At 48.7% G+C, this 22,026-nt stretch overlaps 1 protein-coding gene across 5 annotated transcripts in view; it reads left to right on the top strand.

Moving 5' to 3' along the window:
* The window catches only part of FANCA (FA complementation group A), a 71,370-nt gene that overhangs the window by 14,700 nt on the left and 34,644 nt on the right, over positions 1-22,026 (top strand). For 4 of the 5 annotated variants that reach the window (XR_008373264.1, XM_053555771.1, XM_053555762.1 and 1 more), the window contains exons 9-18: positions 4,591-4,624; positions 4,918-4,984; positions 7,704-7,816; positions 10,057-10,133; positions 10,433-10,574; positions 10,854-10,987; positions 15,047-15,157; positions 19,213-19,308; positions 19,403-19,462; positions 21,377-21,465. Coding sequence is in view for 3 of the 5 variants with exons in the window: in XM_053555771.1 (XP_053411746.1) it covers positions 4,591-4,624; positions 4,918-4,984; positions 7,704-7,816; positions 10,057-10,133; positions 10,433-10,574; positions 10,854-10,987; positions 15,047-15,157; positions 19,213-19,308; positions 19,403-19,462; positions 21,377-21,465 (923 nt within the window). In the remaining 2 variants the exon portion in view is untranslated. The remainder of the gene's footprint in view (positions 1-4,590; positions 4,625-4,917; positions 4,985-7,703; positions 7,817-10,056; positions 10,134-10,432; positions 10,575-10,853; positions 10,988-15,046; positions 15,158-19,212; positions 19,309-19,402; positions 19,463-21,376; positions 21,466-22,026) is intronic. The other variant, XR_008373266.1, reaches the window with a different exon arrangement.

Raw genomic sequence — 22,026 nt, 5'->3', positions numbered from 1 at the left:
CTCCAACTCCAGGGCTTAGGCGATCCTCTTGCCTCAGCTTCCCGAATAGTTGGGACTACAGGCGCCTGCCACAATGCCTGGCTATTTTTTTTTGTTGCAGTTTGGCCAGGGCGAGGTTTGAACCCGCCACCCTTAGTATATGGGGCCAGCACCCTACCCACTGAGCCATAGGAACTGCCCATATTATCATCATCATTTTTATTATTATTTTATTTTTTGGCTGGGGCTGGGTTTGAACCCGTCACCTCCAGTATATGGGGCCGGGGCCCTAGTCCTCAAATTATCATTATTTTTTAAGACAGGGTCTCACTCTGTCACTTTGGGTAGTATGCTGTGGCATCATCAAAGCTCACATCAACCTCAAACTCCTGGGCTCAAGCAATCTTCCCGCCTCAGTCTCCCAGAGTGCTGAGACTATAGATGCCCACCACCATGCCCAGCTAGTTTTTCTATCTTTAGTAGAAACAGGGTCTTGCTCTTGCTCAGGCTGGTCTTGAACTCCTGAGCTCAAAGGATCCTCCTGCCTCTGTCTCCCAGAGTGCTGAGATTGCAGGCGTGAGCCACTGCGCCTTGCCTCCAGAAGGTGTTTGATTTGATGTAGCCCCATTTGTCTATTTTTATTTTTGTTGCCTATGCTTTTAAAGTGTTAGCCATGGCTTAGCACCCATAGCACAGTGGTTGTGGCGCCAGCCACATGCACCAAGGGTGGAGGGTTCAAGCCTGGCCTAGGCCTGCTGGACAATGATGACAACTGCAACAAAAAAAATGGCCTGGGAGTTGTGGCGGGCACCTGTGGTCCCAGCTGCTTGGGAGGCTTGGCAGGAGAATGACTTGAGCCCAAGAGTTTGAGGTTGCTGTGAGCTGTGACGCCACAGCACTCTACTGAGGGCGACATGGTAAGACTCTCTCTTAAAAAAAAAAAGTTGTTAGCCATAAAGTCTTTGTCCCTAGACTAATGTCCAGAAGTGTTTCCTTTATGTTTTCTTCTAGTTATATCTGGAAGTATAAAAGAAACTAATTCTTTTTTTTTGGAGACAGAGTCTTGCTGTACCGCCCTCGGGTAGAGTGCTGTGGCGTCACACGGCTCACAGCAACCTCCAATTCTTGGGCTTACGCGATTCTCTTGCCTCAGCCTCCCGAGCAGCTGGGACTACAGGCGCCTGCCACAACGCCCGGCTATATTTTTGTTGCAGTTTGGCCGGGGCTGGGTTTGAACCCGCCACCCTCTGCATATGGGGCCGGCGCCCTACTCACTGAGCCACAGGCGCTGCCCAAGAAACTAATTCTTTAATCCACCTGGACTTGATCTCTGTGTATGGGTAGGGAGAGAGTCCAGTTTCACTTTTCAACAATGGATATCAGTTTCCCAGCATCATTTATGAAGAGACTGCTTTTCCCAGCAAGTATTCCTGGCCCCTTTGTTGAAAATCAGTAGGTCAGTCTGGGTGTGGTGCCTGGTGCTTGTTACCCCAGCTCTCTGGGAGGCTGAGGCTAGAGGATCACTTGAGGCCAGGAGCTCGAGACCAGCCTGAGCACATGGTGAGACCCCTATCTCTACAAAAAATAGAAAAATTAACCTGATGTGGTGGTGCCCCTGTAGTCAGAGCTACTTGAGAGGCTGAGGCAAAAGGACTTCTTGAGCATTTTGTTTTGAGGCTACAGTGAGCTGTGATCATGCCATTGCTCTTCTGCCTGGGTGACAGAGTGAGACATTGCCTCAAAAAAAAAAAAAAAAAAATGTGGCCGTAAATATGAGGTTTATCCTTTCTGGGTTCTCTGTTATGCCCTGTGGCTGCATGTCTATTTTTTTTTTTTTTGGCCGGGGCTGCGTTTGAACCCGCCACCTCAGGCATATGAGACCGGCGCCCTACTCCTTGAGCCACAGGCACCGCCCTTGTTTTTTTTTTTTTTTTTTTTTTTTAATTTATTTTTTGAGACAAAGCCTCAAGCTGTCGCCCTGGGTAGAGTGCTGTGGCATCACAGCTCACAGCAACCTCCAACTCCTAACTCCTGGGCTCAAGTGATTCTCCTGCCTCTGCCTCCCAAGTAGCTGGGATTACAGGCACACGCCACAACGCCTGGCTATTTTTTGGTTGCAGCTATCATTTTTGTTTGGTGGACCTGGCCTGGATTCGAACCCGCCAGCTCAGGTGTATGTGGCTGGCGCCTTAGCTGCTTGAGCCACAGGTGCCGAGCCTGCATGTCTGTTTTGTAACAGTCCCGCACTTTGTGGGTTACTGCAGCCTGTAGTGTATTTTGACGTCAGGTGGTGTGACACCTCTAGCCTCATTCATTTTGCTCTGGATTGCTTTTGCTATTTGGGCTCTTTTTTTGGTCCCATATTTCAGATTTACAGATGTCAGTAGCACTGGAGGCACTTAAGAAGTCATGATGGATGTGGTACCTTCTTGGGATATGACTTGGAAATCGATCTGTTGTCCAGAGATACTTAGGGTTTTTTTTTTCTTTTTTTGAGACAGAGTCAGGCTGTTGCCCCTGGTAGAGTGTCGTGGGCTCATAGCTCACAGCAACATCTTGGGCTCAAGTGATCCTCAGTTTTTCATTTTTGGTAGAGATGGGGTCTCACTCTTGTTCAGGCTGGTCTCGAACTCATGAGCTCTAGTGATCCACCCACCTAAGCCTCTTAGAGTGCTGGGATCACAGGCGTGAGCCACCTTGCCCAGCCTAGGGATTATTTTTGATGTACTGTTAAAATTTTTAGGTTTTTTTTTTTTTTTTTTTTTTTTTGAGACAGACTTTCACTTTTTCACGCTCAGTAGAGTGCCGTGACATCATATCTCAAAGCAACCTCCAACTCTTGGGCTCAAGCGATTCTCTTGTCTCAGCCTCTCGAGTAGCTGGACTACAGGTGCCCGCCATAATGCCCGGCTATTTTTAGAGATGAGGTTTTGCTCTAGCTCAGGCTGGTCTCAAACCTGTGAGCTCAGGCAATCCACCGCCTCAGCCTCCCAAGTGCTGGTATTATATGTATGAGCCACCATGCCTGGCCCCAGCATTGTTTTTTCCATTTTTGGGAAAAATTATATTAATATTTTGATAGTGACTACATTGAATTTGTAGATTCTTTTTGTAGTATATCCCAAGTTTTTGTTCCCTTCTGGAAGTGCTTGAACCAGTGGCCTGAACCAGTTAGTGCCTGCAATCCATACTGCAGCTCCTGTTTTATAAGGGCCTCTACTCTGCTGTTATCATGAGGTTATCTCTGTTTTTTTTTTTTTTTTTGCAGTTTTTGGCCGGAGCTGGGTTTGAATCCGTCACCTCCGGCATATGGGGCCGGTGCCCTACTCCTTTGAGCCACAGGTGCCGCCCGCACTCTCTGGGTTTTATTACTCCATAAGTCAGTGAATTGAGGAAGAGAAATAATCAATTGCATTTTTTTTCTTTTTTTTTTTTTTTTGTAGAGACAGAGTCTCACTGTACCGCCCTCGGGTAGAGTGCCATGGTGTCACACAGCTCACAGCAACCTCTTAACTCTTGGGCTTACGCGATTCTCTTGCCTCAGCCTCCCGAGCAGCTGGGACTACAGGTGCCCGCCACAACGCCCGGCTATTTTTTGGTTGCAGTTTGGCCGGGGCTGGGTTTGAACCCGCCACCCTCGGCATATGGGGTTGGCGCCCTACTCACTGAGCCACAGGCGCCGCCTTCTTTTTTTTTTTCTGAGACAGAGTTTCACTATGTGACCCCCAGTAGAGTGCTGTGGTACCACAGCTCACAGCAACCTCAAACTCTTGGGCTTAAGCAATTCTCTTGCCTCAGGCTCCCAAGTAGCTGGGACTACAGGTGCCGCCACAACACCTGGCTATTTTTGTTGTTGCAGTTGTCATTGTTGTTTTTTTTTTTTTTTTTTAGCTGTCCCGGACCAGGTTAAAAACCACCAGCCTTGGTGTATGTGGCCAGCACCCTACCCACTGAGTTACGGGCCCTGCCAGCATCTTTTTTTTTTTTTTTTTTTTTCTGTAGACAGAGTCTCACTCTGTGGCCCTGGGTAGAGTGTGCTGGCATCATCACAGCTCACAGCAACCTCAGACTCCTGGGCTTGCATGGTTCTTCTGCCTCAGCCTCCCGAGTGGTTGGGACTATAGGCGCATCTTCTTACCCAGGTCTTCCAGAGATCTTGAGGTGTCAGTGTTTAGTAGCACAGCCCATAATCCAGGCTTTGCTTTCTAGTCGAGGGAGAGAGGGAGCTCACCTTGCCCCAGTATAGCTGAGACAGTATCAATAACACTCTATGCTTCATGCTCCCAAAGGGCTCCCAAAGAGCCCATGTCCTGCCCAGCCTACCTCCTGCTGAGCCCACATCCTGCCTGGCCTTTTGGCTCATAGCCTCAGCCATGTACTAGGGATGATTCCAGAAAGTTCTGCATTTTCACTCTATCCTGTTCTCTCAATATTGACATACCTTCTGGGTCTAAGAGGAGATTTTAAAAAATTTTTTTAAATTTAAAAAAATTTCCTCTTTGTAAAGCTAACTTATTTTACTTTAGAATAACAAGTAGTCTCTTATACAATGTGAATATGTGACTGTTTGAAAACTACCAAGTGGTGGTAATTTAGGTTCTATTTTAACAGGTTGCCCTGGATGTGCTGCAGAGAATGCTGATTTGTGAGTTGGCTGCTGGGCAGTACCTGTTGAAGGGCCTCCCTCTGCATCTCCCCTGGACTCTGCCTCCTGCCTTCTACTCTGGCTTCAGATTTGACAGGCAGTGCTGTGCAGAGGCAGCACGTTGATCTGTGATTCTGATTAATTGTAAAGGTTGAGGATCTCAGTAGTACTGGGGCACTTAGAAATCTTGAATGTGGTGCTTTCTGGGGATGTAACTCACAAATTTATTCCTTGTGCAAAAAAACTTTGTCAGGGGTTGTTTCTGATGGACTGTACTTGGCTTCTGTCATCAGTTGCCCTCGATGCTCTGGCTGCCGGAGTCCAGGACGGGTCCTTGGAGCACACGGTGGTGCGGTGCTGGTACGTTCCTGGGCAGACAGGTCACAGGGAAGCTGTCTCTCTACATTAGAGATACAGGATATATATATTTTTTTAGAGACAGTGTCCTACTTTATCACCCTTGGTAGAGTGCTGTGGCATCACATAGCTCCCAGCAACCTCCAACTCCTGGGCTTAAGCGATTCTCTTGCCTCGGTCTCCCGAGTAGCTGGGACTACAGGCGCCCGCCACAACGCCCAACTATTTTTTGTTGCAATTTGGCCGGGGCCGGGTTTGAACCCACCACCCTCAGTATATGGGGCCAGCACCCTACCCATTGAGCCATAGGCACCACCTGACACAGGATATTTTAAACACTGCAGAGTATCAACAGCTAACTGCTGAGCACTCTCTCTGCCACTTGTGACAATATCAGAAGGTGCCAGCTGCAAGGCCAGCCTTCTACCTCTGAAGCTGAGTGGGTTGCCAGGTACCCTTTCCTGTGCAATCCTGCTCTGCCTCTGTAATCCCTGTACTCCTGGTCACAGGAATGGGACCCTGGCAGTCATTGTAAACACTTCCTCCCACTCAGGTGCCAAGGGCCTCACTTGCCTCTATGGATTTGATCCGCGTGCTGTGGCCTCCCTCCCAGCATCTCCCCTGTCCCAGCCCTCACAAGCCCCCACCTTCCTAGAACAGTCATGTCTCCCCTCTGCCTGCTTGCAGTCTCAGTAGTGATGGCTTTGCTGCTGTTGTCTCTCCATGGCTCTGTGGAGATGGACGCAGATGCGTTTGTGGGCGGGAAGCTGGGAGCAGAGGTCTCAGGCTCAGGTGAAGATGGAGCTTGGGGAAGGTGAGTACTGGATTTTGCTTTAAACTAAGTTTAGGGAACCTTGAAGTCCAGTCCTGAGGAACCTAGAGCATTCGCCACCATTTCTAAGCCTTTTAGATCTCCATTCTTTCTTTGTTTTTTTGTTTTTTTGTTTTTTTGAGACAGAATCTCACTCTGTCACCCTGGCTAGAGTGCCATGGCGTCATAGTTCACAGCAACCTCAAACTCCTGGGCTCAAGCCATCCTCTTTCCTCAGCCTCCCAAGTAGCTGGGACTATAGGCACCCACCACAATGTCCAGCTAGTGTTTCTATTTTTAATAGAGATGGGGTCTCACTCTCGCTCAGATTGGTCTTGAAGGGCAGCACCTGTGGCTCAACAGAGTAGGGCGCTGGCCCCATATGCCAGAGGTGGTGGGTTCAAACTCACCCCTGGCCAAAAACTGCAAAAAAAAAAAAAAAAACAGATTGGTCTTAAACTCCTTCTGCTTTGGCTTCCCAGAGTGCTGGGATCACAGGTGTGAACCACTGTGTCTGGCCAGTCTTCTCATTCTTTAATTATTTTGCTCCTTATTTCCTGTCCCCACAACCACTTTAATAGTGTTCCATCAAAAAATTTGTACTTGGCGGTACCTGTGGCTCAAGGAGTGGGGCGCCAGGCCCATATACTGGAGGTGGCGGGTTCAAACCTGGCCCCGGCCATAGATTGCAAAAAATAAATTAATTAAAAAAAATTTGTACTGGGCGGCACCTGTGGCTCAGTGGGTAGGGCACCAGTCCCACATACCAAGGGTAGTGGGTTCGAACCTGGCCCCAGCCGAACTGCAACAAAAAATAGCCAGGTGTTGTGGTGGGCGCCTGCAAGTCCCAGCTACTCAGAAGATTGAGGCAAGAGAATCGCCTAAGCCCAGGAATTGGAGGTTGCTGTGAGCTGTGAGGCTACAGCACTCTATTGAGGGTGATAAAGAGACTCTGTCTCTTAAAAAAAAAATTGTACTATTCAGTACCTTTATTAAAGCAGTGCACAAAACACTGCACTGTCTCTGAATCTCCACTGTGCAGTTAGGTCAGCTGCCTGAGTTCTGAAGACTGTGCCTTGGCCAGCAGCCACTTTCTCACATGTGGACCTGGAGGTTGGAGGTTGGTGCTGCTGTGGCTGGGTTCAGTGGAGGCCACTTTCTGGCTTGCAGGAAACCTCCTTTCCTTGTATCCACACATGTGGAGAGGACCAAGCACTAATGTCCCTTCTTTTTTTTTTTTATTAAATCATAGCTGTGTACATTAATGCGATCATGGGGCACCATACATTGGTTTATAGAACGTTTTTTCTTTTCTTTTATTTTTTTTGGTAGAGACAGAGTCTCGCTGTACTGCCTTCCGGTAGAGTGCCGTGGCGTCACACGGCTCACAGCAACCTCTAATTCTTGGGCTTTCGCGATTCTCTTGCCTTAGCCTCCCGAGCAGCTGGGACTACAGGCGCCTACCACAGTGCCCGGCTATTTTTTTGTTGCAGTTTGGCCGGGGCTGGGCCTGAACCTGCCACCCTTGGCATATGGGGCTGGCGCCCTACTCACTGAGCCACAGGAGCCGCCCCGTTTGACACATTTTCATCACACTGGTTAACACAGCCTTCCTGGCATTTTCTTAGTTATTGTGTTAAGACATTTACATTCTACATTTACTAAGTTCACATGTATAATGTCCCTTCTTGTGAGGGCAGTGGCCTCACCAAGAAGGCCCCATCGCATGACCTTTTGTGTCCCTGCTCACTGCCCCACCTCCAGAGACCTTTGCATTGGGAGTGAGGGCTTTGCTTAGCCACTTTTCAAGAACACAATCTGTCTGTATTAGGGTGCTTGTTCTTATGATGTGTGTAACTGTAGCAGGTTGTTCAAATCCCTTTCTTAAGGATCTTTCTGCTGCGTTTGCAGGGTCAGCGTTTTTGATGGACACATGTATTGCAGCATAATGTCCACAGATTGTCTGAAGAGGTTTTTCAGTCACACTCTGACTCAGATACTCACTTACAACCCTGTGCTGAAAGGTTGGTCCTGGTACTGAACATGTGGGTTGCTTTCTGCTTGTGGCCACGGTGGTGCACTAACAGGGAGGGTCCAGGGACTCTGTCCCCAACCAGAGCTTGGCACCTGAGGCATGTGGACAAGATGGAATGATCTAAGATGCCTCAGCCATGAAGAACACTTGATTACTAAATATCCTTTTATTTGAAAGAAACACATTCTTTTTTTTTTTTGAGACAGAATCTCAAGCTGCTGCCCTGGGTAGAGTGCCGTGGCATCACTGTTCACAGCAACCTCAAACTCTTGGGCTTAAGGGATACTCTTGCCTCAGTCTCCCAAGTAGCTGGAACTATAGGCACCTGCCACAACGGCCGGCTATTTTTGGTTATAGTTGTCATTGTTGTTTGGTGGGCAGGGGCTGGATTCGAACCCGCCAGCTCTGGTATATGTGGCTGGCACCTTAGCCACTTAAGCTTTTTTTTTTTTAGAGTCAGAGTCTTACTTTATCTCCCTAGGTAGAGTGCTATGGCGTCATAGCTCACACCAGCCTCCAACTCCTGGGCTTCGGCAATTGTCTTGCCACAGCCTCCCGAGTAGTTGGGACTACAGGCACCTGCCACAGGCCCGGCTATTTTTTTTGTTGTTGCAGTTTGGCTGGGGCCGGGTTTGAACCTGCCATCCTTGGTATATGGGGCCAGCGCTCTACCCACTGAGCCACAGGCACTGACCCCCCCAAAAAACACATTCTTAAATGAAAATTCAGAGTTATCAAAGAGTGGATAGAAGAATTACCACCAAAATAGAAATATCCTTGGCATACAACATTTCTTCTTCTTTTTCTTTTCTTTTCCTTCTTTCTTTTTTTTTTGAGACAGAGTCTCACTTTGTCACCCTTAGTAGAGTGCTGTGGCATCACAGCTCACAGCAACCTCCACCTTTTGCCTCAGCCTCCCAAGGAGCTGGGACTACAGGCGCCTGCCACAATGCCTGGCTATTTTTTGTTGTAGTTGTCATTGTTTGGTAGGCCCGTGCTGGATTTGAACCTGCCACCTCTGGCATATGGGGCTGGTACCCTACTCCTTTGAGCCACAGGCGCTGCCCCTAAACAGATTTTTTTCTTTTTTTTTTTTTTTTTTGAGGCAGAGCCTCAAGCTGTCACTCTGGGTAGAGTGCCGTGACATCACAGCTCATAGCAACCTCCAACTCCTGGGCTTAAGCGATTCTCTTGCCTTAGCCTCCCAAGTATCTGGGATGACAGGTGCCCGCTTCAATGCCCAGCTATTTTTTGGTTGCAGCTGTCATTGTTTGGTGGGCCCGGGCTGGATTCGAACCTGCCAGCTCAGGTGTATGTGGCTGGTGCCTTAACCGCTTGAGCCATAGGCACCAAGCCCTAAACAGATTTTTTTTAGTTATTATACTGGCTTGGTGCCTGTAGCACAGTGGTTACGGTGCTGGTGACATACACAGAAGCTGGCAGATTCAAACCCAGCTCAAGCCAGCTAAACAACAATGACAACTGCAACAACAACAACAAAAATAGCCAGGCATTGTGGCGGGCATGGGTAGTCCCAGCTACTTAGGAGGCTGAGGTAAGAGAATCGTTTATGCCCAAGAGTTGGAGGTTGCTGTTAGTTGTGATGCCAGGGCACTGTACCAAGGGTGACAAATTAAGACTGTCTCAAAAAAAAAAAAAAAAAAGAAAAAGTTATTATACTGTAAATAGCATGATTCCATTTTAACATGTTGTTGTATCATAAGCATTTACTGATCGACTTAGGCAGTTTTCTTGTATTTGACGGGCATCTTCTGCCCAGGGGTATCCTGCTCCCCTGAATACTACAGACGCTTCCTGATGAGGCTGAAATGAACCCTGTGTCCACTGGGCCTTCTGAGTCTCATGGCATTCCCCAGAGAAGATTAGCAGGAGGGACTTGGTCGGGACATTGCTGTGACATGCTCTCCAAAGGCCTGGGCACCTGCTCCCAGCCGGGTGTCTTGAATAGCTACCTCACTGTGATTGGTTTATGGACAGTTTAAGCTTAAAAGGAGCAAAGTTAAAATGCATTTGATAAGTCAGGAAGTATTTTTAGGGACTATGACAAAGAGTTACCAGTCAGTAATGGGGCCAGAGGCACAGGGGATCAATACTTTAGAAAGTAGATACACAGGAAGGTGTTGCACTTCCTGAAAAAATGTAAGATAGTGTTTTTACACTGAAGCTTTAAAGCAGAGCTTTGTGGTAATCACTCTTTTCTCCTTGCAGTGTCTGACGCCATTCAGATGCAGAGAGAGTGGAGCTTCGCACGGACCCACCCTCTGCTGAGCACTCTGTACCGCAGGGTGGGTGAGGGCTGCACACACATGTGTGGCCACCTCTGCTGGCAGCCCCGTCCTTGTCTAGCTGACTCCCATGGGCACCATGTGGGGGCTCTGCAGTCTCAGTGAGACCCTGGCTGTCCATGCTGGGCAGAGCCCTCTTCCCTGAGAGAATTCTCCAGCCACACAGTACCAGGCTGAGCTGCATACCTCTAAGTCTTTCCCGTGGGAGGTGGCCATGGTGGGCAGAGGGAGGTAAGAGACTGGCTTCCGTCTGACACTGGTTTGCTATGACATCAATGGGAGTGGTACTTGTGTTTCAGCTCTTTGTGGTGCTAAGTCCTGAGGAGTTGATTGGCCGTTTGCAAGAAGTCTTAGAAACAGAGGAAGTCAACTGGAAGCGCGTGCTGCATTGTGTGTCTACCCTGGTCATCTGCTTCCCAGAAGCACAGCGGCTGATCAGCGGTGTGTTCCACAGGGCTAGTGGTACTGGTCAGGGTGTGTGAGGGTGGCCTGCCCACTGCAATGGAGTGTTTATGGTCAGCCCTTTCTCTACCTGCCCAGAGCCTCTTATTCACCAGTCCGGACTGCCTCTCTGAGACCTGTGCTATACACTGGTGCAGAGTCTCAGGGAGCCTAGCTGTTGCCTTTTGAAAATTCGCATTGGGGAGAGTACATTCTCCTAACTGATACTTGATGTTTCATTTCCGTCTGGTACCTGTGACAGTCCTGGCTCTCCCCTAGGTTGGGTGTCCTGTCTGATGACCCGTGCATTCGAGAGCTTCCACCTGGACAGCCTGGTCACCGCATTCTTGGTTGTGCGCCAGGCTGCACTGGAGGGCCCCTCTGCATTCCTGTCCTACGCAGACTGGTTCAAGGTAAGAGAGTGATTCTCTGCGCAGCCTGGCATCAGAGTGTTTAGTCTCCTCCCCAGTGCTCTCAGCCAGGAGAGCCCTTGAAGTTGGCAGGGAATCTGCATCCTGTCCCTAGGGGACCTTCATGGGTGTCTCTAATGGCTTCCTCCCAGCTGGCTCGCGGGGGTCTGTCCTCCCTGCCAGCGCCCTTTCGCCTTAGCTACTTGACTAAGCCTCCTTCACTCTTTTATTTTTTTCTTCTGGAGACAGAGTCTCACTCAGTTGCACTGGGTAGAGTGCTGTGGCATTATAGCTCACAGCAACCTCAAACTCTTGGGCTCATGTGATCCTTTTGCTTCAGCCTCCCGAGTAGCTGGGACTACAGGTGCCTGCCACAACACCTGGCTATTTTTGGAGATGGGGAGTCTTGCTCTTGCTCAGGTTGATTTTAGAGCTCAAGGGAACCACTTGCCTCAGCCTCCCAGCATGCTGGGATTACAGTCGTGAGCCACTGGACCCAGCCTTCCTTTTCTCTTTTATAAGAAAATCAGTGAGATCAGTCCCGAAAGAGGGAGCAGAATTGCTCTTGCTGCTTTTTTGCAAAATCTGCTGAGTCTGGTTTTCTCTTAAGAACCTTATTCCCAGAGGCACCATGCTCCCTGTGTCCTGTAATGCACCTGTGTACCCACCAGAGGTTCACTTGCTGCTCCCCAAGCCTGCGTGAGCATCATACTCACCTGGGAAGCAGCTGAAGTGGGGACCCCTGGGCCGTGCTGGGGAGTGTCTTTCGGACATCAGCACTGAAGCTTGGGCAGATGCTGTTTGGAGAGTGAACCCTGTGGCAGTGCTGGGCTTGCAACCACCCACCATGGGCACTAGTTGCCTCTCTGTGAGAATCTCTCTTTCCTCCAGACTCAGAGGGCAGCAGTGCCTTGCCCTCTAAGAAGGGGGCTGCTTAGCAGGTGAGCTGCCACCCTCTGATCTGTTGGGAGAAGGTGCATGATTTCCTTGGAGTGCCTTCTCATTGGAGCGTAGGCTCCCCCAACTCTGCCCAGGTGACACAGACACGAGTTGCTCACTCTGTGCACAGCCAGGTGCTGAACCCTTTGTGTCAGAACCCGCCATGACTCTGGGCCGTTCACTTGCCCCCGGCCTGCTGTCCTGGATGCTCTGTCACTTCTCTGGAAGGCAGCAGTCCACCTGGTGATCTGGGTCTTAGATCAGGTATCTTCCAGGTTTACATTGTCCCAAGGTGACAGAGCGTTGGGAGAGGAACACTTCTGGAGTGCTGTGTCCAGGAGAGTGTTGTGGTTTTGTTTGCTTTTCCTTTTACCTTCGAAAGCCATCATTTTGGTCGGGTGCAGTGTCTCACACCTATAGTCATAGCACTCTGGGAGTCTGAGGCAGGTAGATTGCCTGAGCTCCAGAGTTGGAGACCAGCCTGAGCAGAGCAAGACCCTGTCTCTGCTAAATATAGAAAAAAAAAAAAAACCCAGGGCGGTGCCTGTGGCTCAGTCGGTAAGGCGCCGGCCCCATATACCGAGGGTGGCGGGTTCAAACCCGGCCCTGGCCAAACTGCAACAAAAAAATAGCCGGGCGTTGTGGCGGGCGCCTGTAGTCCCAGCTACTCGGGAGGCTGAGGCAAGAGAATCGCTTAAGCCCTGGAGTTGGAGGTTGCTGTGAGCTGTGTGAGGCCACGGCACTCTACCGAGGGCCATAAAGTGAGACTCTGTCTCTACAAAAAAAAAAAACAAAACCCAAACCTAACTGGGTGTTATGGTAGGCACCTGCATAGAAGTATAATTTTGTGTTTTTTTTTGAGACAGAGTCTCACTGTGTTGCCCTTGGTAGAGTGCTGTGGCATCATAGCTCACAACAGCCTCAACCTCTTAGGTTCAAGTGATCCTCTTGCCTCAGTTTTCCATTTTTAGGCCACCGCACCTGGCCTAGAAGTGTAATTTAAATACAGTACCCAATTTAAGTGTATACTTGGATGACCATTATTGATGTATATATAGTTATTTAATGTTTGAAATTTGAATAGCAATTTTAATCTTTTTCATTTTTTTTTTCCCCTTTAGACAGAGTCTCACTTTGTTGCCTTGGGTAGAATGCCATGGCATCATCATAGCTTACAGCAACCTCAAACTTGTGGGTTCCAGCAATTCTCTTACCTTAGCCTTGAGAGTAGCTGGGGCTACAGGCACCCACCACAATGTCCAGCTATTTTTAGAGATAGGGATCTTGCTCTGACTCAGGCTGGTCTCGAACCTATGGGCTCAGGCAATCCACCTGCCTGGACCTCCCAGAGTGCTGGGATTACAGGCATGAGCAATTGTGTCCAGCTTAGTTTTTCTGTTTTCAGTAGAGAAAACACTCCTTTGCTCAGGCTGGTCTTAAACTCATGAGCTCAGGTGATCCACCCTTCTCAGCCTCCCAGAGTTCTGGGATTACAGGTGTGAGCCACTGTTCCTGGCCTTGTTTTAATTTTTTTTTTTTTTTTAAAGAAATGTTAATGTAAATAGACCAAGTGATTGCTAATTTGAACCCTTTGGGTTGTTAAAATAGTTCTTAGCACACCACATTATGTCGTTAGGTAATTTGTTTTTAATTATCGAAAGAAATGCTTTTTTCTTGAAGAGAAACTAAAACTGACTGCTATGGGTACACTCTGGTGTGTGCGTCCCTGAGGTTTTTACCTGAATGCTCTGTAGAATGTGGGTTCCCATATTGGCACATGTGTGTCTCTGCCACAGCCAGCATCTCACTGAGTCATGGGAAGTGTTCAGGGTCAAGTGAACTGTGACCCTGTTCCTGAGATGGGAGACTTGGGTGGCCATGGGATGGGATGGTTGTGCGCCAGCGTGGACTCCCTACCATAGTCTCTGGCTTGTTGTGTCTCTAACTGACAGACACTGAGCTGCTTGCTTTCCTAGTCTTTGGCACGTCGCTGATGTCTGAGCTTTGTTTCTCTGCATACTCTCTCAGGAGCATGTTATGGTGTCATCAGCCTTCCCCCCCCCCCCGCTTTTTTTTGAGACAGAGCCTCAAGCTGTTGCCCTGGGTAGAGTGCTGTGACATCACAGCTCACAGCAACCTCCAACTCCTGGGCTCAAGCAATTCTCCTGCCTCAGCCTCCCAAGTAGCTGGGACTATAAGCACCCGCCACAATGCCCGGCTATTTTTTGATTGCAGCTGTCATTGTTTGGCGAGCCTGGGCTGGATTCGAACCCACCAGCTCAGGTGTATATAGCTGATGCCTTAGCCGCTTGAGCCACAGGCTTTTTTATCTTACGTTTTTTTAGCGTCTGTTTGCTTGATGACACCCAATAGAATTGATAGATTGTGAGAGAACATGGTGCTGCTTAAGAAGACCAAGGTGGGTCTTCAGCTTTTCCTGCTGGGCAGTGAGTGTGTCTTGTGTAGTGTGCTGCCTGCTCATACGTGGCCAGCCCAGCGGGAGCGTCTGTGGTGCTGGGTGAGTCGTTTGGCCCCCATGTACACGTCCTATCTCCACGTTCATCTGTGATGTGTTTGGGGCCGTGTTTATTGAAGCCTCCATCTTGCCCTGACCCACAGGGTCTATAGCAGCAACTGTGGCCGCCCCATCTGCCCTGGGAAGGGTTGGCACCATGCCTGCTAGCCTTTTGCGATTATGCTGTGAGCTCGCCATGTCAGTGTGGGGACAGCTGCCTTGGCCTGTGTTCCTGCAGCTGCCTCTGCATGGTCAAGTCAGGGATGAGTTTAGGAGTAAAGGTGTGTTCAAAGCAGCTTTCAGGGATGAAGAGAGCACATTTTTGGAGGAGAGCCTTTGTTAGGGCAGTTCCTGATCGTATATGAGGATCATAGGAGGATGCTATAGTTACTGTTTCTGTAGCAAATTAGTTTTTACTTTCTTCCTTTGGATAAACTTTCGGTTTAGCTCTTGAAAGCCCAGCATGACCTTTTGAAATTATGAACCAAAATCACTATTGGTCATTTCTCTCTGTTATAGTACCAATTTTCTAGTGATGAGACGGAGGCTGTCATGGCAGCCCTGACCCTGCCTGGCTGTCCTTGGGCCTCATGCCCATGTCTCCACAGGCCTCCTTTGGGACCACACGAGGCCACCACATCTGCAGCAAGAAGGCGCTGGTCTTCCTCTTCACATTCCTGTCAGATCTCGTGCCCTTCGAGGGTCCCCGGTACATGCAGGTGAGACTCTGCCGCCCTGTGGCTCGAAGCGCTTTGCTCACTTTTCTGTCTGAGGACCCCCTAGCTGCCTCTGTGCCCTGAGCCTCAGCTGTTTCCCTCTCTCCCCTACACAGTTTATAGCGAAGGGACACAAATGTTGTGGGTGGGGACATCAGTGTGGTGGCCCGTTCACAGTTGGCAGCCATCTGGAGTGACACGTCTCAGTGGTGTGGAGATACGTCCTCAGTGTCCGGCTCTGCAGGGCGAGTAAATCATTCATCAGCGAGTGTAGTAGGTTTCATTTTGCTTTAAAAAGTGACTCATTTAATTTCATTTTAATTTTTTTTAAATACTCTTTTTAAAAATCATTTTATTTATTTTCTTTTTCTTTTTTTTTTTTTGCAGTTTTGGGCTGGGGCTGGGTTTGGGCCCGCCACCTCCGGTATATGGGGCCTGGTGCCAGAATACCTGGCTGTTTTTTGTTGTTGTTGTTGTTGTTGTTGTTGTTGTTTTTGTAGAGACAGAGTCTCACTGTACCGCCCTCGGGTAGAGTGCCAGGATGTCACACAGCTCACAGCAACCTCTAACTCTTGGGCTTACGCGATTCTCTTGCCTCAGCCTCCTGAGCAGCTGGGACTACAGGCGCCCGCCACAACGCCCGGCTGTTTTTTTGTTGCAGTTTGGCCAGGGCTGGGTTTGAACCCGCCATCCTCGGCATATGGGGCTGGCACCCTACTCACTGAGCCACAGGCGCTGCCCTGTTGTTGTTGTTGTCGTCGTCGTCGTCGCAGTTGTCATTGTTTTTTTAGCTGGCCTGGGCTGGATTTGAACCCACCAGCCTCCAGTGTATGTGGCCGGCGCCCTCCCTACTGAGCTATGGGCGCCGCCTGACATTTTATACATATGAGGAGAAAAGTCTGGAAAGATTTTCCCCAAAACTATCCTTACTTCTGGAACTGGACGAAAAAAAGTAGAACTTCTAGTAGTGTACAGCTTGAGATGTGTTTTTTATTTTTTTGAGACAGTCTCATTGTCACTCTGGGTAGAGTGCTGTGGTATCATCACAGTTCACAGCAGCCTCAACCTCTTGGGCTCAGGCAATCCTCCTGCCTCAGCCTCCTGAGTAGCTGAGACTGTAAGTGCCGTTCCACCCAGCCCAGTTAGAGGTTCATATTAATTTCATGATTTAAAAATGTTTTATTGGGGGTGGCGCCTGTGGCTCAAGGAGTAGGGTGCCGGTCCCATATGCCGGAGGTGGCGGGTTCAAACCCAGCCCCGGCCAAAAACCACAAAAAAAAAAAAAAAAAAAAAAATGTTTTATTGGCCCAGCGCCCATAGCGCAGCAGTTAGGGTGCCGGCCACATGCGTCAGGGCTGGTGGGTTCAAACCCAGGCTGAGCCCGCTAAACAAACAAACAAAAAAATATCCGGGCATTGTGGTGGGTGCCTATAGTAGTCCCAGCTACAAGGGAGGCCGAGGCAAGAGAATTGCTTGAGCCCAAGAGTTTGAAGTTGCTGTGAGCTGTGATGCCCCGGCATTCTACTGAGGGCAACATAGTGAGGCTCTCACAAAAAATAATAATAAAATAAAAACTAAAAATGCTTTTTTTTTTTTTTTTTTAATGAGATAACCCAGCATTCCTTATGAGGGGTGGAGGACCTGGATCCTGGTTCTTTCCTTCTTTTTTGATTAAGGAATTTGCATTGCATTCGGGGAATGTGTCCACTGAGGGGTGGGGGCTGGAGCTTTTTTTTTTTTTTTTTTTTGTGGTTTTTTGGCCAGGGCTGGGTTTGAACCCGCCACCTCCGGCATATGGGACCGGCGCCCTACTCCTTGAGCCACAGGCGCCACCCATAAACAATTTTTTTTTTTTTCTGTAGAGACAGAGTCTCACTTTATTGTCGCGGACCGCCAGTCGATGGGCCTCAGTTTGAGGGTGCTCAGGGCGAACGGCTCAGGTTGATTGAAAGGTCGACGCAGGTTGAAATGACAGACTGCCACACAAAGCAGCTGCACTTTATTGATTTTTAAGTCTGGTATTTATACATTTTCTTTCCAGGGTTAAAACAATGTAATCATTATTTTGTTTATGCTTGTGAATTATCTTTGTGTCTCCAATTATCTTTGTGTTTCCATATGTGGTTTATCATGCACTATATGTTTTCAAGGTTTTTCTTTTTGGAGGGAGGTGGTTTATTTTTTCAAGGTTTTTGTTCTAGGGAAGTGGTTTCATTAGTAACACCTGGTTGCTTCCCCTTATCTAGGAATGTCAAGATTTGTGACTTCTCTTAGTTCTGTAATTGGTCTCAGTTTCTTATGATCTCTTTTAAGAACAGCTGAACATATTCTTTTATGTATAATGCTTGACTACTTCTATATATTTTTACTCTAATTAGTAACTATATTTTGATTCATTGTTTGTTAAACATTAAACTACTTTATTGATTTGTGTTACATATGAAAATTAGTGAAGTAAGATGTTTTTCTAAGTAAAGTTTTACTGCAGAAGGTGTCATGTTGGAACATCTTGTTTGCCGTGCCTGCATTGTCTCAAGTCACTGACATTTATGGTAGGGACGTGCTGTTGTGCAGGCTCTCTTGGAGCCACTGAGTTCAGCACAGCTATACTTGCTGTGTTTAATTGTGGATCAGTAAGTCACTGTGTTTATTCTTAGTTTCTCAAGACAATCAGGCAATAATCAGGCATCCAACTGAACAGACAGGTTTCAGAGCAAAGGTTTTTTAGGCTTTTATGCCGCACCTCGTGAGTCATTACGTTCAAACAAAGGCATGCTAGGCAACTTATGCGCTGCTGTCGCAAACCAGGGGGGCTGGGGGTTTCGCTCCGGGGAGCACATACCACCTACTCACGCATTTTATAATGCGGACAGCGCCACTTCACCCCGGCTAGATGCCGGGGGTGCGGCACTTTATGGCCTTCGGTAGAGTGCCGTGACCTCACACAGCTCACAGCAACCTCCAACTCCTGGGCTTAAGCAATTCTCTTGCCTCAGCCTCCCGAGTAGCTGGGACTACAGGCGCCCGCCACAACGCCCGGCTATTTTTTGGTTGCAGTTTGGCCGGGGCTGGGTTTGAACCCGTCACCCTCGGTATATGGGGCCGGCGCCTTACTGACTGAGCCACAGGCACCGCCCGGGGCTGGAGCTTTGCTTGTATTGTGTCTGTAGTTAGCTCTTCAAGACAAAAAGATGACTCTAGCTAAAGCAGGAATATCCAACCTTTTTCTGCACATTGTAGAATACAAGTTATCCTGGGCCACACAGTAAATACACAAACACTAACGAAAGCTAGTGAGTAGAGGAAAAGATCTGTGATGTCCGACACCACAAACAAGCAAAGCAGACCTCATGCGGTCTGTGTGTGGCCTGGGGCTTGTGGTCAGGCTCCTCTGAGCTGGGATTGGGCCTGTCTTCCTGTCTTGAGCCTCCCAACCATAGCCTAGAGGTGGTCAGAGGAGGGGGGGAGTTTATTTGGTCACCAAGGGGTCTGGCAGGCATCCTCTTGCCCATGCGTGAGGGGAAAGAGTGGGAACATGATAACAGTGTCTGGGGCCTCCCCACTGCCTCTATTGATCCTGAGTGCTGCGTGCGCACAGCTGGCGCCCACACTCACAGGCTGTTCCCGCAGCAAACCTGTGACTTCCTTGTGAACTCAGACACATGTGTCAGGAGCGTTCGGGGTCCTCTGGGGGGCTGCCCTCTTTCTGCTCGTTGACTCTGCCATCCTTTCAACTTGGAGTCAGTGCTGGCTCCACTGTGCTGTGGTGGCTGGGGGCAGGGGCTGCAGATGTCCTGGTGGGACCTGGGGCGCTAGATTCCTCACCCATTGCCCTCACACGCTCTGCAGGGTGAACTGCATTGGGACATCATTAGATCCGCCTGGAGAGCAGCCTTCTGCTGTGGTGGGTTTCATTTTGCCACTTGTTCACTGGGCTCACTTGAGAGTTAGGGGAAGGACTGTGTGTCCCAGTCAGCATCACTGTTCGTCTTGGACGTGAGCTGCTGCCTCTTCGAAAAGCCCCAGACGGTCTCTGAACTGATGCTGTCTGTCCCCAGGTGCACATTCTTCACCCCCCGCTGGTCCCAGATAAGTATCGCTCTCTCCTTACCGACTATGTCTCCCTGGCCAAGACGCGCCTGGCTGACCTCAAGGCAAGTTTAGCTTTGTCTTTGTCTGCTCCTCGGGCCTGTCCTGGTGGATAGCACTGTCCTTGTCCTCACATTCTTGTCTGTATTATCTCTGAAGGTTTCTGTAGAAAACATGGGACTCTATGAGGACTTGTCATCAGCTGGGGACGTTCCAGAGGTAATGTCGCCTCAGGTGCCTTCAGGGTCTCAGCTGCTGCCCACCTTTTCTATTTTTTTTTTTTTTTTTTTAGAGAGTCTCACTTTATCGCCCTTGGCCCTCGGTAGAGTGCCATGCTGTCAGCTCACAGCAACCTCCAACTCCTGGGCTTAGGCGATTGATTCTCTTGCCTTAGCCTCCTGAGTAACTGGGACTACAGGTGCCCGTCAACAACGCCTGGCTATTTTTTTTTGTTGCAGTTTGGCTGGGGCCAGGTTTGAACCTGCCACCCTTGGTATACGGGACTGGCGCCCTACCCACTGAGCCACAGGCGCCGCCCACCTTTTCTATTTTTTAAGACCTCTTTACTTGGAAGCCACAAGTTGCTGTTGACTGTCTGCTACTTACAGACACAGTCACAGTATTAGGTGAAAGTGATTGATCAAATTTTCTATTGAAAATTCATTGCTGTTCATAAGTTGCCATTTCATGATTTTTTTAAAAATGTTAAAAATTAACTCTTGGGCGGCGCCTGTGGCTCACTGGGTAGGGTTCTGGCCCCATATACCAAGGGTGGCGGGTTCAAACCCAGCCCGGGCAGAACTGCAACAAAAAAATAGCTGGGCGTTATGGCAGGCGCCTATAGTCCCAGCTACTTGGAGGCTGAGGCAAGAGAATCACATAAGCCCAGGAGGTTGCTGTGAGCTGTGTGACGCCATGGCACTCTACTGAAGGCCATAGAGTGAGACTCTGTCTACAAAAAAAAAAAAATTTAAGTCTCTACCTTTTTTTTTTTTTTTGTATTGTTTGGGATTTGTTGAGGGTATAAAGAATTAAATTACACTGATTGCATTTGTTAGGTAAAGTCCCACTTGTAATTGTGCCTGCCCCCAAAAGGTGTGTCACACACCCTAACATCGAGCCCATTAAGTGGAAGCACTTCCCATCTCCCTCCTCCTCCCCCCCTCTCCTTCACTAACCCCCCTTGTATTATCTCATCTACTTCCTTCATATTAAAATTGAGCACATTGGATTCTTGTTTTTCCATTCTTGCGATGCTTTACTAAGAAGAATGTGTTCTACCTCCATCCACGTTACTGCAAAAGATGTAAAGTCCCCATCTTCTTTATGGCTGAATAGTATTCCATGGTGTACACATACCACAGTTTGTTAATCCATTCCTAGGTTGGTAGGCATTTGGGTTGTTTTCACATTTTGGCAATTATAAATTGAACTGCAATAAACAGTCTAGTGCAAATGTCCTTATGATAAAATAATTTTTTTCCTTCTGGGTAGATGGTTAGTAGTGGGATTGCAGGATCAAACAGGAGGTCTAATTTCAGTTCTTTGAGGATTCGCCATACTTTCTTCCAAAAAGATTATATTAGTTTGCAGTCCTAAGTCCCTACTTCTTACCACCTGGAAATCTTTTTTTGGATTTTTTAATTTAATCTAATATTTGGGAGATAAGGTTGAAGTGCAGTGGGTGACCATAACTCCTGCAGCCTTGAACTCCTGGGTCCAAGCCATCCTTCCACCTCCGCCTCCTGAGTGTGTCACCATGCCTGGCTAACCTTCTGTCATAATGGGGTCTGGACATGTTGCCCAGGCAGGTCTTGCCCTCCTGGCTTCCAGTGACCCTCTTGCCTCAGCCTCCCTAAGTGCTGGGATTATAGGCTTAAACCACCATGCTGAGCCAGAATGAGCTTCTGAGGGTGGAAACAGCTAGTGTGACCTTTTCCACAGCTTGCTCTTTTAGGGAATTTGCTTATAGGTCCCAGATCCTTGCTGTGTGTAAGGATGTCAACCTTTTACCTTTAATTTGTGCAGAAAATCATTGCAACAAGGAAGAGGAGGTTGGTGCTGGCCTTGTTTGCTCACTTTCTCTGTAAAATCTTCTGTTCTTTTCCCCCCATCTCCCTGTGTGGGAACCAGCCCCACAGCCAGGCATCCCAAGATGTTGAAAAGGCCATTGTGGTGTTCGAGCATACAGGCAGAATCCCAGTCACCGTCATGGAGGCCAGGTAGGGTCCAGCCACAAGATGTCCAGGCCTCACCATGGAATCGTCATGGTGGGGCTCTCCTGAGTGTGTCCCTGTGGTCAGGAGGTCCCTGTCTATTCTTGGAGAGCCAAGAGTAGGAGTGAAAAGGCCACATCAAAGACCCTGCCCTGAGGGGCACAGTCATGGAGGGCTATGCCCTTGCTCTCCAGGCATATGGTGCCCTCCTTCCCTGAAACAGCTGACAGCAGCATCACTGGGGAGACTGGAGTGTGGGGGGAGTCAGTGGGCTTACGTGTTGATGACAGTGATTATTATTATTTTTTTGAGACAGAGTCTCACTATATCGCCTTTGGTAGAGTACTGTGGCATCATAGCTCACAGCAACCTCAAACTCTTGGGCTTAAGTGATTCTCTTTCCTCAGTCTCCCAAGTAGTTGGGACTACAGGCACCTGCCATAACACCTGGCTATTTTTTTATTGCAGTTATTTAGTTGGCCCAGGCCGGTTTGAACCCGCCACCCTTGGTGTATATGGCTGGTGCTGTAACCACTATGCTGGGCACCAAGTCAGGTGACAGTGATT

Source organism: Nycticebus coucang, chromosome 2 (genome assembly GCF_027406575.1).
Source record: "Nycticebus coucang isolate mNycCou1 chromosome 2, mNycCou1.pri, whole genome shotgun sequence".
In the NCBI taxonomy this organism is placed as follows: Eukaryota; Metazoa; Chordata; class Mammalia; order Primates; family Lorisidae; genus Nycticebus; species Nycticebus coucang.
This window is presented reverse-complemented; position numbering and strand designations above follow the sequence as displayed.